The following is an 18,408-nucleotide window of genomic DNA, read 5'->3' as shown; positions in this document are numbered from 1 at the left end:
ATTCTGTCTCTTTCTTTCCCTCCCTTTTCTCTGTCTTCTCGATGTCTTGCTCCACTAGGCTGTTCCCTAACAATGTCTCTTTTTGTTTTCACAGGGATAGTTGCGATCTCGGATTTGCCGCGCCGATGGAGAAGACTACGGTGAGTTATTGATGCGCGGAGCGCTGGACTGTTTATTGGTGTTAATTGCTAACCTGTGTTCTCTTCTCTTCTTTGTACAGGTTGCGGTGATGTTCCAGAGTGATGAACGATCGTAGCGCTGCTTGCCCAGGTAAGTGCTTTGTTAATGCTGACCTTGTTCCTTCTCCCTTGCAGGTTGCAGTGAAACCCGGAGATGGGCGAGATAAGAAAAGCGCAGGGTGCTGCCAGGACTCGCTGCTTGCCCAGGTAAGAATTGTTATTAATGCTGTCCTTGTTTCTTTACCTTTGCAGGTTATTAATGGAATCCGGATCTAGGGCTTCAGGATCGGGCCGCCGGAGAAGCAGATGAGCAGGAGCTGTACACGGTGAGCGTTACGCTGCAGGAGTGCAGAATAACGCAAAGCGTGTTCTGCTGTTTGGGTGTGGTTTAAATAGCCTAGGTAAAGTAGTTCTAGGCCAAGTAGTTCCAAGCCCAGCCACACCCAAAACACTAGACCGCATTGCTTGGTTCTAAAGAACTGAGTTGTGTAATAAGCCTCCATGTTGGATTAAGGTCCAAAACTGGTATTGCTTTATTCCTGATAATGAGCCAGGCGCTAAAGGCGCCAGGACTGACTACATGTATGTTTCTGATGGAGTTTTAAGGCCCTTGGGCCGGTGTGAAGGGTTTTAGCCCCACTGCTGCCAGGGGGCTGTTATACCTGAGGGGGTCAGGGGCATGGATCGTGACAGCACTCCCCCTTAAGGCCCCTCTCAAGGTGTTTCCTCGGTCTGGCCCTGGTTTGGTCAGATGGTTCCGATGAAATCATCTTACCAGGCGTGGCGCATGGAGGTGCTCGCTAGGCTCCCATGTCCTGTCCTGAGGGCCGTATCCCTTCCAGTCCACTAAGTAATATAACTTGGACCTGGTGAGTTTAGAATCTAGGATGTCCTTGACTTCAAATTCGGGTTCTTCGTTAACCAGTACCGGATTTGGTGGTATTTTGACCCGAGTTCCATGCTGAACAGGTTTTAAGAGTGACACGTGGAATACGGATGGATCTGCATATTTGGTGGTAAAGCTAGTTTTACTGCCATGGGATTTATGATAGCCTTGATGGTATAGGGCCCTAGATATCTGGGATGAAATGTTAGAGTTCCTCTTATGGGCACGTGCCGAGACGCCAACTAGACTTCATCTCCGACTTGGTAGTCTGGGGCTTTTCTTCGGTGTTGATCACAGAATCTTTTTTGTCTTTCTTTGGCTTGGATCAAGTGTTCTGCTGCCTTTTTGAAGGCTTGAGTGATGGGCATTTGTAAAGTCTTCACCACAAGCATTTCCAAGGCCATGGGGGTATCTAATTCTGAAGTACGTGGGTGCCTTCCATATACGGTATAGAATGGACTCTGTCCAGTACTGGTGTGTAGTGAGTTGTTGTAGGCATATTCAGCTATCCACAGCACATCCTTCCAGCTTTCTTCCACTTGATGTAACATGCACCGTAGGTATTGCTCTAGTGTCTGATTCATCTGCTCCGTTTGGCCATCAGTTTGGGGATGGTGACTAGTGGACAGACGAATATCAATTTGGACAATTGCACAACTCTTCCTCCAGAAGTTAGACATGAACTGACTCCCTCGGTCAGAAATCAGGATGGAGGGGAAACCATGTAATCGTACGATTTGCTCTAAAAACACCTTTGCCAGACTGGATGCGTTTGGTAGACCCTTAAGCGGAATGAAATGGGCCATTTTAGAGAAAAGGTCAACAACCACTAGGATAGTGTTGAACTCTTGACAGGGAGGCAGATCTGTTATGAAATCGGGGGAGAGTGTGTGCCAAGGTGCAGGTAGAATTTTCAGGGGTTGAAGAGGGCCCCAGGTCTTTGTTTCTGGGATTTATTCTGTGCACAAATGCCACATGACAGAATAAACTGCATAATGTCCTTTTGCCAGGTCGGCCACCAATAATTTCTTTTCACCTTGCCAAGGGTCTTGGCAATTCCTGGATGTCCTTCTATCAGGGGGTCGTGATAACCAGAAATGACTTGTTCTCGTAGTGCCTTATTCGGTAGATATAAACGTCCTCTGAAATACGGGAGTTGGTTCTTTGTTGTGTAATGTTCACCTTGAGTGGTCCAGTCTTGTAGAGCCTCGGTGTTCATTAGGAGCCGAATTTCCTTTTGGAGTTCGTCCAGAGATAACGTTGTTGTAAGTCCTAGTAGTTTGTCACCTGAAATAATGGCCACCGGGTCTGGGGCTGAATGTGCATTCTCATCAATACCCATGTGGGATAGGGCGTCGGCTTTTCCGTTCTGGAATCCAGGTCGGTATGTGATTATGTAATCAACTTCTGCGAAGAATAAAGCCCATCGGAGTTGACGGGATGAGTGAGCCTTTGCCGTCTTGAGGTATTGTAGGTTGCGATGGTTGGTGATTACTGTGATGGTATGTCTGGTGCCTAGGAGGTAATGCCGCCAAGCCTTAAAGGCCGCTAGGAGTTCCTTGTCTGTTATTTCATAGTTAAGTTCAGGTGTAGTATATTTTCGCGACCAAAAGGCCACGGGATGTAACTGGCCTGTTTCGGGGGCCCTTTGGGAAAGAACAGCCCCCACTGCCATGCTAGAGGCATCTGTTTCCACTACATATGGGAGATCTGAGCGGGGGTGTCGTAGCACCGGGGCTGAGGTAAATCTTTTCTTGAGTTCCTGGAAGGCCTTCTCCGCCTCTTCTGTCAATTGGAACAGTTTGTTGTTTTTTCATAATAAAGAAGTGATCGGGTGCACTGGGAGAAACCCGGGATAAATCGGCGATAAAAGTTTGCAAAGCCGAGCATACTTTGGACACCTTTGACTGAAGACGGTGATGGCCAGCTAAGGATGACGTCTACTTTGTGCATATCCATCCAGACGCCTCTGGGAGTGAGGACAAAACCAAGGAACTCGACTTCGGTGACAAGGAAGGAGCATTTTTCAAGTTTGGCCTATAGCTGGTGCTGTCAGAGTTTTGCAAGGACAGAGTGAATGTGCCTGACATGTTCCTGTTTAGAAGAGGAGTACACCAAGATGTTGTCGATGTAAACATGGGCACATACGTTGATCAATTCCCATAGTACATCGTTCATGAAGTACTGGAATGCGGCAGGAGCGTTGCAAAGACCAAAGGGCATCACCTGATAGTTGTACAGCCCATACTTAGTACGAAAGGCGGTCTTCCATTCGTCCACTTTCTTTACACGCATAAGATGGTATGCCCCCCTGAGGTCCAATTTGGTGTAAATTTGGGCATCCTTGACTTGGTCCAGCAGTTCTGGGATAAGGGGTAGAGGATAACGGTTTTTAACTGTTACCTGGTTTAGTGCGTGGTAGTCGATGCACGTTCTCAAGTCCCCCTCCTTCTTGGGTATGAAGAATAGGGACGAGGCTGCCGGGGATTTGGACGGGCGGATAAAACCATTTGCCAGGTATTGGTCCAGATATGATTTCAAGTGGAGATTTTCAGGTTCGGTGAGTGCATAAATTTGACTACATGTCAAGATGTGCGTCCCTAGGACGCTGCGTACCTGTGTTTCCTGTAGGCTTGCGTGCCGGGGTCGCCAGGACGTTGTTTGTAGAAAAGAAGATGACAGAGTAACGCCAAGAACCGGCCCAGGTCCCGTCCTGATTACAGGATTGAAAATGGGTCCGATTCCTAGCGCCACGGATGGACACTTCCCTGGATTTACGTGGCGCCAGAACAGTGCGAGCACTGGACAGGGAAGGCCGGTAGATGTAGACAGCGGGCTTGAGTGCGTAGTTAGGATACTGCAGGAATCCTCTGAAGATGGTGAGTGAAGGCAGCCGAGACTGAGGTAGGGCAGCAAAGGCGGACAGCGGAATAGGCAGAAAAGGCACTGGAGGCACTGGCACCCAAGCACTGGGCAGAGAAGAATTCAGGCAAGGGGAAGAAATGGGCAGGAAGGGAAAGGGAAGGTACCGGAGGCACAGACCAGGACCGGACAAAACCCCAACCCCGGGAAGCCAGACCCTAGACCTAAGGAACCAACCACCAGGACAAGGGAAGGCAGGAACCAGAAGGAAAGCAAGAAGGACAATGAATCAGTAGCGAGCGGGAGGTCAGGACCAAACCGCGTTGAGACGCGGCGAGTACTGATCCGGAAGCGCCTTTATGGTGGCTCGGCATGGAAGCGAGGCTGACCCGCAATCTGAGCCGGCGCATGCGCGGAATCAGGCATTCACGGAAACGAGGCTTGAACCACAAGCCCGTTCCTGTTGCTTCCGCGTATGCCTGAATACACCCCGACTCGCCCGGGGTCGGGCACAAACCCCAAATGAGTGATGCGCACGGAAAGGGCGCCCACGGCCAAGGCGAAACCGCGGGTACAGCCGCCAAGCATCTCCCCGCCCACGAGGACACGGACGTTCCCGATCCCGGGTGAGTGTCCTAACACCATGCTCCCTCCCAGAAAGACCCGGGGCCCCCGGTTTACAAGGATGGCGTAAATAAAACTCACGCACCAAACGAGGAGCGTGGACATTCCCAACAGGTTCCCAAGTGCGGTCACAAGCCGAATACCCCTCCCAATCCACCAGGAGCTGTAATTGGCCCCGATGGAAACGAGAATCACAGATCTCCCGGACCTCATATTCAGGAACCCCCTGCACCTCAATGGCCGCAGGACGAGAGCCCGTGCGCCCATAGGGGTCATCCAGATAAGGCTTGAACAAAGAGACGTGAAACACGGGATGTACCCGCCAGGACGGGGGAAGATCTAGTTTGAATGCCACCGGGGAAATCCGTTTAGTTATTCGGAAGGGCCCTAGGAAACGGGGAGCAAGTTTCGTGGGTAGGTTGCGAACAGGTAAGTTCTTGGAAGAAAGCCACACCTTCCCACCAACCCAGAATATAGGTTCCGGGGTACGCCTCCTGTCTGCCTGGACCTTCATGTCCTCACGTGCCTTAACCAGGGTGCCAGTCGCCTGAGCATGTAGTCTTCGGATTTCTAGAATCAGCTGATCAGCAGAAGGAACCGTGCTAGGTCGTACAGGAACAAACGGAAAAAGTCTAGGACTGAGTCCATAGGAACAAAGAAAGGGGCTTAATCCTGTCGCAGAATGGACCGAGTTGTTATAAGCCACCTCAGCTAAGTCCAAGTGCAATGCCCAGTTGGTCTGAGAGGCGTTGGAAAAACAACGCAGATATTGTTCCAACGTCTGGTTGGTCCTCTCCGTCTGTCCATTGGACTGTGGATGGTAGCCAGAACTAAGTGCTCGATGTATGTCCAGGTGACGACACAACTGTTTCCAAAAGGATGAGATGAACTGGGAACCACGGTCCGAGATGATCTTATCAGGTAGTCCGTGTAACCGGTATATGTTGTGCAGAAATGCTCGGGCCATGGAACTCGCAGAGGGAATCTTTGCGAAGGGGACAAAATGAGCCATCTTGGAAAAACAGTCAACAACAACCATTATGCATGTGAAGCCCTCGGAAGGTGGTAGTTCCACTATGAAATCAGTGGCTATGGTGTGCCAAGGATAGGGCGGTGTCTCGATGGGTTGGAGTAGACCGAGTGGTTTCCTTCTGGGTGTCTTTACCTGTGCACATACTGGACAACATTCCACGTATAGTTTGACTTGTTTAGCCAATCCTGGCCACCAAAATTGTCGGGTGACAAGTTCTTGTGTTGCACGTATGCCTCGATGGCCCCCGATCTTTGAATCGTGGAATGCTTGTAAGATGGCAACCCGAAGAGAGTTAGTGGGTGCATACAATCTCCCACTGAAGAAGAGCAACCCCTCGTTCTCACTAACTTGGGGTAATTTCAATAGTTCCGGTCTATCAGGATCTGCCAATGTTTCCTGTAAGAACGTATCCAGGCAATGAGACACAGAAAACAAGAAATGTTCTGGGGCTAGTAATAGCTGATTCTGGCCGTCTTGCTTGATGTCTTCCAAGGAGCGAGATAACGCGTCAGCCTTCAGATTCCGAGCATTAGGTATGTATGTGATTGTAAAATCGTAATGGGAAAAGAAAAACGCCCAACGGGCCTGGCGGGAAGTACGACATTGAAGAGACCGTAGGTACTGCAGATTCCTATGGTCGGTACGGACCTCAACAGGAAATCGACCTCCCAAAAGGTGATGACGCCATTCCTCAAAGGCTAATTTGATGGCTAAAAGTTCCTTCTCGATCACGGCATAGTTCCGTTCACTCGACGTCAATTTCCGGGAAAAATAAGCCACTGGGAATTCCACATCTGACTGCGGGTCCTTTTGTAGCAGAACTGATCCAACGGCGAAATTAGACGCATCTGCTTCCACAATGAATGGTCGACTCTCATCGGGATGATGTAGGATGGGAGAGGTGCTGAAGACGTCCTTAAGATGTTCGAACGCATTACTAGCTTCCACGTTCCACACAAACAACGTCTTACTGCTGGTTAAACTGGTTAGAGGTGCTGTGAGACTGGAAAAACCAGGTATAAAGCGCCTATAGAAATTGGCGAATCCCAGAAATCGCTGAAGGGCCTTCACATTATTAGGACGTTGCCATTCTTGAATTGCCCGTGACTTGGTAGGGTCCATCTGTATGCCAGAATGGCAAATCACGTACCCAAGAAACTCAATCTTGTCTTGATTGAAGAGACATTTCTCAGTTTTGGCATATAAGAGGTTCTGACGTAAACGGTTGAGAACTTCTTTGACATGTATGATATGTTCCTTCTCATCTTTCGAAAAGATCAGTATATCATCTAGATATACCCATACTGATATTCCGTATAGATCCGAAAATATATCATCCATCAAACGCTGGAAAACGGCTGGGGCATTGCATAGTCCGAAAGGCATTACACGATATTCATAGTGCCCCAAGGGTGTCTTGAAAGCCGTTTTCCACTCGTCTCCAGCCTTAATTCGCACCAGGTGGTACGCCCCTCTTAAATCCAACTTAGAGAACACACAGGCGGAGTGCAAGGATTCCAGGATATCACGTATTAGAGGCAATGGATATCTGTCTTTCCGGGTAAGATCGTTTAACTGCCGATAATCCACACAGGGACGTAACGTACCCTCCTTTTTCTTGACGAAAAACAGCGGAAATCCCGCGGGAGACTTGGAAGGGGTGATATACTGTTTCTGAAGACAGTCGTTTAGATATTCTTGCAAGGCTGTTCTTTCTTGTGGGGATAAGGAGTACACTCGTCCATGTGGAATCACAGAATCCGGCAATAGATCTATAGCACAATCAAAACTTCTATGAGGAGGTAATGGAATGTCCCCTGGTTCCGAAAACACTGAAGAGTAATCAATATATTCAGGAGGTATGGTAGACGTTTGGCATACATAAGATGTTCCGTTCACCTCTGTCTGTGTGGCGATAGTGGATATCCCAACAGATATTCTTGAAGAGGAACATTCCAGCAAACAACGATCCGAATTAAACGTCAATGTCCGGTTTACCCAATTTATTTTAGGGTTGTGGTACAACAACCAGGGTAAACCCAACACAATCGGATAAGATGGTGACTTAATCACATCCAATGATATGTGTTCCAGATGTTCGTTGATCCATAACTGCAGGACTCCGGTGTGATGCTGAATGGGACCAAAAGACAAAGGTGTCCCATCAATGACCTCTATCGGTGTAGCTTGCTTCTTTTTAAGTAGAGGGATCTGGTTCTTCTTGATGAACTCAATATCGATATAATTGCCAGATGCTCCACAATCTAGAAGACCCATGATTACAGTTGACTTATCCTGCCACAGTACTTTAATTCGGAGGACCAAAAGGGCTGCTGGTGACATGGGCAGTAAGAAACCATCGGTATCCGGAAGGACTGGTTTGAACGATGGGCCTGTCATTGCCTTCCTTACATCTGACAGGCCAATTAGTTTTCCGACTTCCTGAGTGGACGTAAAGGACAAGTACCCAAATAATGCCCGGAGGCACCACAATATAGGCATAAGTTCAAGTCCCTTCTGCGTTTCCTCTCTTTCGCAGACAAAGGTCCTCTGAGTGCCCCTAATTGCATGGGTTCCGGACCCGGTTCCGGTGTATTGGAAGCACCAGCAGGTGATGTAAAAGACCTGGAGTACGACCTCTCCAACCGACGTCTTTCTCCCTTTCGCTCAGCCAAACGGTGATCAATTCGAAGGACCTGTTCCTGGAGTACCTGTAAAGTATCCGGTTCTGGTATATGAAGAAGCTCGTCCTTGTACTCCTCTCTCAGACCTCGCCGAAAGAGCGTCTTTTGTGTTACTTCCGGCCATTGAGAGTCCGCCGCCAATTGACGGAACCGACCGATGTACGAGATCAAATCACTTGAACCTTGCCTTAAATCCATTAATTGATTTTGTGCGGAGGCGGCCAAGTTGGGTGACTGGAATACTTCCAGAAACGCTTTCTCAAAGGCGGCAAAATCACCCAGTATTGGACTGTTTGCAGAAACCAAAGGAGCTGCCCATGCAAGCGCATTTCCGGTTAGATTCCCTAGAATATACCCGATCTTTGCCTTCTCATCGGTGAAATGGGAAGTCCGGAACAAAAAATGAATCCTGCAGTGGTTACAGAATTCGGCCACTCTTCTAGGATCCCCGTCGAACTTCATGGGTGTAGTCTGTGCCATGGCAGAATCAGCCTGAGTTGTGGTGCTAGTCCTATGCACCATCATCTGACGTAGAGTCTCGTTTTCTAGACGAAGTGCTGTCATTTCAGCCCTTAAAGACCTGATTTCGTCTCTCAAATCAGAGGTTCCCTCCATCTCTGGGTCCGAACCGGAGGTTAGGCGTCTCAATCTGTCAAGATGTGCGTCCCTAGGACGCTGCGTACCTGTGTTTCCTGTAGGCTTGCGTGCCGGGGTCGCCAGGACGTTGTTTGTAGAAAAGAAGATGACAGAGTAACGCCAAGAACCGGCCCAGGTCCCGTCCTGATTACAGGATTGAAAATGGGTCCGATTCCTAGCGCCACGGATGGACACTTCCCTGGATTTACGTGGCGCCAGAACAGTGCGAGCACTGGACAGGGAAGGCCGGTAGATGTAGACAGCGGGCTTGAGTGCGTAGTTAGGATACTGCAGGAATCCTCTGAAGATGGTGAGTGAAGGCAGCCAAGACTGAGGTAGGGCAGCAAAGGCGGACAGCGGAATAGGCAGAAAAGGCACTGGAGGCACTGGCACCCAAGCACTGGGCAGAGAAGAATTCAGGCAAGGGGAAGAAATGGGCAGGAAGGGAAAGGGAAGGTACCGGAGGCACAGACCAGGACCGGACAAAACCCCAACCCCGGGAAGCCAGACCCTAGACCTAAGGAACCAACCACCAGGACAAGGGAAGGCAGGAACCAGAAGGAAAGCAAGAAGGACAATGAATCAGTAGCGAGCGGGAGGTCAGGACCAAACCGCGTTGAGACGCGGCGAGTACTGATCCGGAAGCGCCTTTATGGTGGCTCGGCATGGAAGCGAGGCTGACCCGCAATCTGAGCCGGCGCATGCGCGGAATCAGGCATTCACGGAAACGAGGCTTGAACCACAAGCCCGTTCCTGTTGCTTCCGCGTATGCCTGAATACACCCCGACTCGCCCGGGGTCGGGCACAAACCCCAAATGAGTGATGCGCACGGAAAGGGCGCCCACGGCCAAGGCGAAACCGCGGGTACAGCCGCCAAGCATCTCCCCGCCCACGAGGACACGGACGTTCCCGATCCCGGGTGAGTGTCCTAACACTACACGGGATTTGTGCACCAGGTACAAGGACGATCTGACATTCATATGGCCTGTGAGCGGGTATGGTATTAGCCTGTTCTTTTTGGAAAACGTCTTGGAAATCGTGGTATTCTCTTGGTAGTGTACTTGTTACACCTAGTACCAACGCCTCTTTATCTAGGACAGATGTCTCTGGATCAGACGATGGCATTTCCACTTGGTAGCACGCATGCGCACACTCTTTGGAGAAGGCTAATTTCTTGGCTTGCCAGTCGATGTTAGGATTGTAAGCCACCAACCATGGCATCCCTAGAATCACCCCGAACTGAGGGGCCTTGATAAGGTCGAAGGCAATGGCTTCCCGATGTCAGTCTTGGCACAGAAGGGTCAATTCTGCTGTGCGTTGAGTTACAGGACCAGAAGCTATCGCCGTGCCGTCGACAGTGGTGACCTTCTCAGTGGTCGTTTTCTGACAGAGGGGAAGCCCCATCATTGTTGCCAGACATTGGTCTATGTAGTTACCAACGGCTCCGCTGTCTATGTATGCCTCCACAGCATGCATCCGAGACGGTTGTTTGTGACTGATCAAAATCACAGGCAGGGCAAGGTGTGAGGTCTGTGGCTCTTTTCCTTCGGTCGACAAACAGACCTCTATGCTTGCCGGGCCTGGAAATTTTCCGACTCTTGTTCTCCTCCTTCTTTCTCTGTAGCTCCAACTGTTCTCCTAGGGGGTTTTACGGGACATTCTCTGAGGAAGTGACCTGATTTCCCGCAGTACAGGCATAATTGCTGTTGTCTCCTTTTGTCTCTTTCGGCCTTGGTTAATGGGCTCCGTAGCCCCTCAATTTGCATGGGGTCCGAAGTGTTTTCTGATGAACGTGGACTGTTCCCCTTGAGCATACATACACAATCCGATTCTCTGTTCTGGCTCGATCTAGCTAGGACGTCTTTTAATTCCCCCCGTAATCCTCGATGGAATAACGTTGTTAGTTTCTCCTCAGGCCACCCAATTTCAACGACAAGTCTGTTAAAAGTGGCGATATATGTTAACAAATCTTGGCTGCCTTGGTGGAGGGACAGAAGTTTGTTATCCAGAGCTTGTCCCTGGGTATGTCGGGCGAACAGCTTCTCCATCTCCTGTTGAAAACCCCCTGAAATCCCGCAGGAGTTGGTCATCGTGGCTTACTAACGGTATGGACCAATCCGCTGCACTGGGTCTACAAAGAAAATGGAGGCGGCACTGGTTCATGAATACTGCATATTTTCTTTGGTTCCTCGTAAAATGTTCCGGTGGGGCCAAAGGAACTGCCCGAAAGAGAGGACCAGCTGCACTGGATTGACGGATGTGTCTGGAACCGACTGAATACTTCCTGGCAACGGAGCCTGCCCAGCCTGTGTTTGGAGCAATTGTCTGGCTAATTCATCGGTGCAGTCCTTGGTGACAATCAACTCCCTCCTAAGAGTGTTGGTTTCTTGCCGGGCGGAGTGCACCTCTGCCCGTAATTCTCCCAGTAACTGGGCTAGTTGGTCAGTCTCTGATGTTTCCATGACGCCCAAGTGGATGTTTTAATTGAGGCTTTGCATTCTGTTACGCTCACCTGGTATCCATGGGGGCGCCACACGATACTGGATGGAGGTCTAAGCGCTATCCTGGACCCCTCTTTGCTTGGTTATGTGCCAGACATTGGGTAGCACCTATAACAGGAGAATGGAGGGTTAAGATACTGGTTCTGTGATGAGTGGACTCCCACCTTCCTCTGGTCCAATCCCCTCCCTTGAGGTTATTGCTCACCTTAGGTTTTTGTGCGTTGAACTCTCCGTCCTGCATCTCTGTGCAGGAGCGTGTGGTTGGTGCGGGCGTTCCATGGACCTAGTTGCTTCACTGGTCCGTGTGCCCTTATGTCGGGTTCAGACCGGCTGTGACTCCGACTCTGCTTGCTGTCTCCCAGGTGAGTTATAATGTCTTTTCCGTCTTTATTCTGTCTCTTTCTTTCCCTCCGTTTTCTCTGTTTTCTCTGCATCTTGCTCCACTACGCTGTTCCCTAACAATGTCTCTTTTTCTTTTCACAGGGATAGTTGCGATCTCGGAGTTGCCGTGCTGATGGCGAAGACCACGGTGAGTTATTGATGCGCGGAGCGCTGCGCTGTTTATTGGTGTTAATTGCTAACCTGTGTTCTCTTCTCTTCTTTGTACAGGTTGCGGTGATGTTCCGGAGTGATAAGCGATCGAAGCGCTGCTTGCCTAGGTAAGTGCTTTGTTAATGCTGGCCCTGTTCCTTCTCCCTTGCAGGTTGTGGTGAAACCCCCGAGATGGGCGAGGTAAGAGAAGCACAGGGTGCTGCCAGGACTCGCTGCTTGCCCAGGTAAGAATTGTTATTAATGCTGTCCTTGTTTCTTTACCTTTGCAGGTTATTAATGGAATCCGGATCTAGGGCTTCAGGATCGGGCCACCGGAGAAGCAGATGAGCAGGAGTTGTACACGGTGAGCGTTACACTGCAGGAGTGCAGAATAACGCGAAGCGTGTTCTGCTGTTTGGGTGTGGTTTAAATAGTCTATGTAAAGTAGTTCCAGGCCAAGTAGTTCCAAGCCAAGCCACACCCAAAATACTAGACCGCATGGCTTGGTTCTAAAGAACTGAGCTGTGTAATAGGCCTCCATGTTGGATTAAGGTCCAAAACGTGTTTTATTCCTGATAGTGAGCCTGGCACCAAAGGCGACAAAGGCGACAGGACTGACTCCATGTATGTTTCTGATGGAGTTTTATGGCCCTTGGGGCCAGTGTGAAGGGCTTTAGCCCCACTGCTTCAAGGGGGCTGTTATACCCGAGGGGGTCAGGATCGTGACAGCTTGCCTTCAGCCACTTAATCTATATGTGTTCCTTAAATGAAGCAATGTTAAAACCAAGCACTGACAAAGCCATCAGTTTTTGCTTGTGTATAGATATTGGATAAGCATTTACCAGGCACTGCAATCATATGCTCAGGTTATCTCACCGTTCCCCAGCTGTTGACATCTTATTGACAGGTACTACCTTTATGTCAGTGACTGGCAAATTCATTTCCTGTTCCTTCAAAAAGACAAAGACAAAACTGCTGGCTTTGTTTGTATGTTGCTCTAGAGTGTGAGTGAGGGATCCAGCACTGCAAATGCCCAATAGCCTGTTTTGCAGGGGGGATATAATGCATTCAAAACGGCCCACAGGAAAGTCAGTGCCTCTGTGCAGCACCTTCTGATTGCTGTGCTTCTTATGCCACTTTGCAGAGATTACTGTTTTGGGCACATTTCCTCTTCTTTTGCTCAGAGGAATTTCAGGAGTCTAATAATGGGGGCCTTGCAAGGAACGAGTTGCTCAGTTCCAATATTTCCAGCCAGTGCTGGAGATTCTAGAACACATCATCCTAGAAGCCCTTCTATAACTGATTGTGTCATAGCTCAGAATGTTACTATAGCTATTACCTCCGCCTCTGGGGAGGGGAGGGGATGGGAGCGGGGGCAAACGTAGCCAGTAATGGCCTGAAAATTGACTTAGGCCGGCCAAAGGGCTTAGGACAATTACTGACCATGTGCACAGCCCTGACAAGAGCGTGATTGCTATTCACACCCCAGGGGTCTGTCTGAGGTTCAAATCATTTTATTTTTATGGGTTACAGGCTCTGTGCCTATTGTGTGAACCAAATCTCCCATGGAAAATGAAAAAAAAACAAGATGGCCACCACCATATTAGTCACTTGGTACCTTTTCTATGTCTGAGGCAGCCGCAAGCAGGAGGGAGCGCTGGAACCAGAGCAAACATCTCCAGTCCAGCAGGTAAGTAGGGATGGAGGGCAGTGGGGGAAGGATGCAGGCTATTTTGGAGGGTGGGAAAGAGGGTGGAGGCATGGGGAGGCAGCAGGGAGGTACCCAGTGAATGGCCTTGGGTTGCTGGAGAAACACGGGCGGTCCACTGCTTGACAGGATTGCAACAAACATTCGCAAGAAGCATCAGCATGGTTTTGCAAATCTGTCCTGTGTTTTATTTTTTCTAAAATGTCAAAGTACAAATAATTGTGATATAACTTTGGTGCCTGGGAAATGGGCCTGGCCCTGAGCAAGGGCAAATGTGTACTCTGATTTACTTATTGGGGCATGCAGCATGGCCGAAGCCCTAGGTTTAAATGGGAAAAATTGCAGCAAACTTGCACAAGGAGCATCAGCAAGGACTTGAAAGAATGCGTTTACAAATCTGTACTGTGTTTTACTTTTTAGAATATGTGAAAAAGAAAGTACAAAAAATGGTGATATAACTTTGCTGCCTGGTCTACTCTGATTTGCCTATTGGAGAATGCGGCATGGCCGAAGTCCATGCCCCATTGATTGTGGAAACTGGCCATGGCTGCAAGCCATGAGAACTGGCCATTTGTCACATTATGAGGATATAGTGGACACTGAACTAGGATGCAGGGTAGGTGCAGTGGATAATGTGGTGGTTTGTTGGGGATGAGTTCATGGTCGAGTCTCATTCCCTAGGCAACTCAACCATGACTTGCATTCTCAGCATGCGCTGCTGATAACAAAACACATCAGTATGCGTTGCAAGGCATATGTTTGTTAAAGGAGGTTTACAGTTCTTTCATATATGTTACAAGAGGAATTATTAACAACTTATATACATTGATGTAACATGCCTTTGCAAATCTGTCCTGTGTTTTACTTTTTTGAAAATGTCAAAAACTAAGTACAACAAATAGTAATATAACTTTGCTGCCTGGGCAGTGGGCCGGGCCCTTGGCAAGGACAAATGTCTACTCTGATTTGCCTATTGGGGAATACATTTGTGATGTCATCTTTGATGTCCTGGGTGTTAGTCTTAGCAGTGCACGGTGGTGGCGCAAGTTATGGTTGCTTAGCTTACCATAACTGGCGAATTTCTGGCGGTTTTCGGTTTTACTTGTAACCATAACATCCCTTTAACAAAGTTTTTTCACTGAATATTTAAATGTTCACATTTATTTGTTAACATGCAACCAGCTCATTTGAATAGGAAAATGCATACAGTACGTTGAAGCCATGCATGCCTTGCTAGAAGTGCAAAGTTGCATCATACCATCAGGAAAGTGCTTCATCTGTCAGGTCATTTGAATAGGAAAATGCATACAGTACGTTGAAGCCATGCAGGCTTGCCAGAGGTGTTCAAACCGCATCATATCCTATGTAAAGTACTTCATCTGCTAGATCATTTGAATATGAAAATGCATACAGTATGTTGAAGTCATGCATGCTTTGCTAGAGTTATTAAAACCACACCATACCCTCTGTGAGGTGCTTCATCTGCCAGATCAATGGAATAGGAAAATGCATACAGTATGTTGAAGTCATGCATGCTTTGCTAAAGGTGTAAAGTCCCATATACCCTCTGTAAAGTGCTTCATGTGCCAGATCATTTGAATGTAAAAATGCATACAGTATGTTGAAGCCCTGCATGCTTTGCTAGACGTTTAAAGCTGTATCATAGCCTCTGTAAAGTGCTTCATCTGCCAGATCATTTGAATATGAAAATGCATACAGTATGTTGAAGCCATGCATGCTTTGCTAGAGTTATTAAAACCACACCATACCCTCTGTGAGGTGCTTCATCTGCCAGATCAATGGAATAGGAAAATGCATACAGTATGTTGAAGTCATGCATGCTTTGCTAAAGGTGTAAAGTCCCATATACCCTCTGTAAAGTGCTTCATGTGCCAGATCATTTGAATGTAAAAATGCATACAGTATGTTGAAGCTCTGCATGCTTTGCTAGACGTTTAAAGCTGCATCACAGCCTCTGTAAAGTGCTTCATCTGCCAGATCATTTGAATGTAAAAATGCATACAGTATGTTGAAGTCATGCATGCTTTGCTAGAGTTGTTAAAACCGCATCATACCCTCTGTAAAGTGCTTCATGTGCCAGATCATTTGAATGTAAAAATGCATACAGTATGTTGAAGCCATGCATGCTTTGCTAAAGTTGTAAAGCTGCATCATACCGTCTGTAAAGTGCTTCATCTGCGACTGCAGCTGAGTTAGTTCTTTCTTCAGCGCTTCTTTTTCTTCGTTCAGTTTTCTTGAAAACAAAAACCCATGGATAAAGCTAATGAAATGATTTCCTATTTTTACTTTTCTTTTTAAACTTGTTCATATGCATAATTGAAAAGTTCGTTTCTTGGCGCTTTATATTATTTTTTTCATTCAATTGACTTTATTTGTAAGAGTTAGGAATCGAAAAATATACAAAAAATCACTTCCAAATACATAAAATAATGCAGTAACAGGTCAAACGCAATTCATTCCTATTATTTACAAGAAAAAGGGAAAAACACATTTTCACTTGAAAGATTAAAAATCTGGGAGCAGGAGGCAACCCGGATCATACAGCCCTGTTTTTCTGCTGCAGCTCCCCCGCAGCCCTACCACTATAAGTAAAGGGAAACCTTCTCCAAGACATGCTTCCAGGGATACCAGGTACTTACTCCTTTACCTCACGCTCCATTTAGATGAAGCAAGCAAGCTAAAGAAGACACCACTGGCCAGGCAGCACAACCCTAAACTGGGGATTCTTGTATCTTCCAGATGCCTTGTTTTTGCAACAAAAACCAAACAAAATGGATAACTGTTTCTTGTGACTTCCCATTGCAAGACTACAGAGAATCACTGTCCTCAGTCTTCTACCACTTTCCGACCAGGTTTCTGGGCTCTAGACTATCTCGCTGGAGTGTATGCTATCCTACTAGGATTCAGAGCACGCTCCACTGTGATGTGCATGGTCTCCAGGGGCTCTGGCGCATCTGGTTGATATGCACAACACATTAGGCTGATTTGCTACCAAAATTCAGGGCGGGTCTGGTATAAGCAGCAGAAGTATACTACATAGCTTCCTTTTCATGGTCTCAAATCAGAGCTTCTTAAGGAATATCAGCTTGAATCAGTATCCTGTAAAAATGACTTCCAAAAAATGCATTTCCTTCTAACATCTTTCTCAATAATGTTGATCTAAAAACCATGTTGAATAAAAGGGCAACCAAGGGCTTCTGTAAAACTATTAAGAAAAGGTGCCAGGTAATGTGGAAAAAGCCAATCATAAAGGAATCTACCAAATTCAGAAGGTGTTCTCGATAAAGGCACATTTTTAAAAGATTTTTTTTTTCTCACACAGAGCCACTGAGTTGGATGATCTGGTATTTTCCCTGCATATTCCATGGCAGCCTAATAAGCCCTATTGTAACATGATTGCACCAAGACAACTTTGCAGAGCCCATCGAGGTTAATCACTTCCCGAAGATGTGATCTATATGCAAATAGTCTCAGAGATAACCAAATAGGCTTTATTAGTATTGACTATATTTCTATATTCTTCACTTCCGCACTTTCAAGGAGCGTCCCATAAGGAGGTGTAATAAAGGTTTCAAAATCATATCCTCAACTGCCGCTAAGAGTCATATGCTAATGTGGCCCCATAAGAACTCATTTCCACATAGAGCTGGTATCCTCGCCTTCCCATTCCGATCGCTTTCCACCTAAACTTCTAATCCCCCTACTGCTCGCTTTAGAATCGGAGGACTCTTGCTCAGCTGGGCTTCCGCTTTCCAGGCGTGACAAACCAGATTCCAAAGTAATGGATAAAGAGAGGAGTTCCCAAAGGAAAACCACAAATGACAATCTTATGTTTCGAGCCTTTCGGGGACACAAGGCCATTACTTTGATCAATTTACCATGGTTTTCAATCCATTTGACCAGGCAATCCTTGAGCAGTGCAATTCATTCAATGTTGTCTTATCTCTTCAATCCTCAACAACCACTTATTAGCATCATGCAAAAAGAACCTGAAAAGGGTGCGGTCAGAACACAGACCTGATGCAAACCTTTCTAAATTGAGCAGTCCAAGTACCCACAGTTTGGGCAAACCTTACATGGCACACAGTGTTCACATAAAGTGTGTATTGCAGTTAAATAATTGTTGCATTAGAGCCTTCGTTATGCAGGGAATCTAAATAAGGCTCTCCGGTTAGAGTTGAATGCTTCCTTAACATCAATAAACCCAACAATAAGCAATTGTGTATATTTATGCATCGCCTGACATTGTTCCTTTGGAAATTGCTGATCCTTTGTTCATCAACCATTCAGTACCTGGAGCTTTAAGGTACAACCTTTGACCACAAAATCGGATTTAGTTTAGGGATTGACACTATGTTTTGTAATAAAATAGGAAAGTGTGGTTGGACTACTGCACCATCGAAGAAACCAACGTTGTGCCATTCCCTCGTTATTCCCCTACGGAGAAGCTAAGGGGCAGGGAGCGGCAAAGAAGACTACAAGCAAGATTGGCCACGTGGTCAGGTGCCACCAACGGATGAATTTATAACGCCTATCAGTGAGGCTTCTTAACGGACGCTGAAGGACTATGCCCGCGTTTGGGGCTGCTCGTTTAAATGAGGACATGGTACATTTTCAGATTGATGGGCCTGTATATCAAAGGCCATGGTCCCCTAGGACAAAATGGATAATACTGACAGTAATAACCTGCATTGTGGTCACATTAATACCTGTACTATGGTATTTGGAAAGTGCACATCCATT

General features: G+C 47.4%; 1 protein-coding gene across 2 annotated transcripts in view; it reads right to left on the bottom strand.

Moving 5' to 3' along the window:
- LOC138516493 (uveal autoantigen with coiled-coil domains and ankyrin repeats-like) overlaps positions 1 to 18,408 on the bottom strand; it is a 523,628-nt gene that overhangs the window by 347,050 nt on the left and 158,170 nt on the right. For both annotated transcript variants that reach the window (XM_069631668.1, XM_069631667.1), the window contains exon 4: positions 15,822 to 15,898. In XM_069631668.1, coding sequence (XP_069487769.1) covers positions 15,822 to 15,898 — 77 coding nt within the window. The remainder of the gene's footprint in view (positions 1 to 15,821; positions 15,899 to 18,408) is intronic.

This window comes from Ambystoma mexicanum, chromosome 6q (genome assembly GCF_040938575.1).
Source record: "Ambystoma mexicanum isolate Mex_15411 chromosome 6q, UKY_AmexF1_1, whole genome shotgun sequence".
NCBI classification, from domain to species: Eukaryota; Metazoa; Chordata; class Amphibia; order Caudata; family Ambystomatidae; genus Ambystoma; species Ambystoma mexicanum.
The sequence above is the reverse complement of the archived record's forward strand: the minus strand, read 5'-3'. Positions and strand labels throughout refer to the sequence as shown.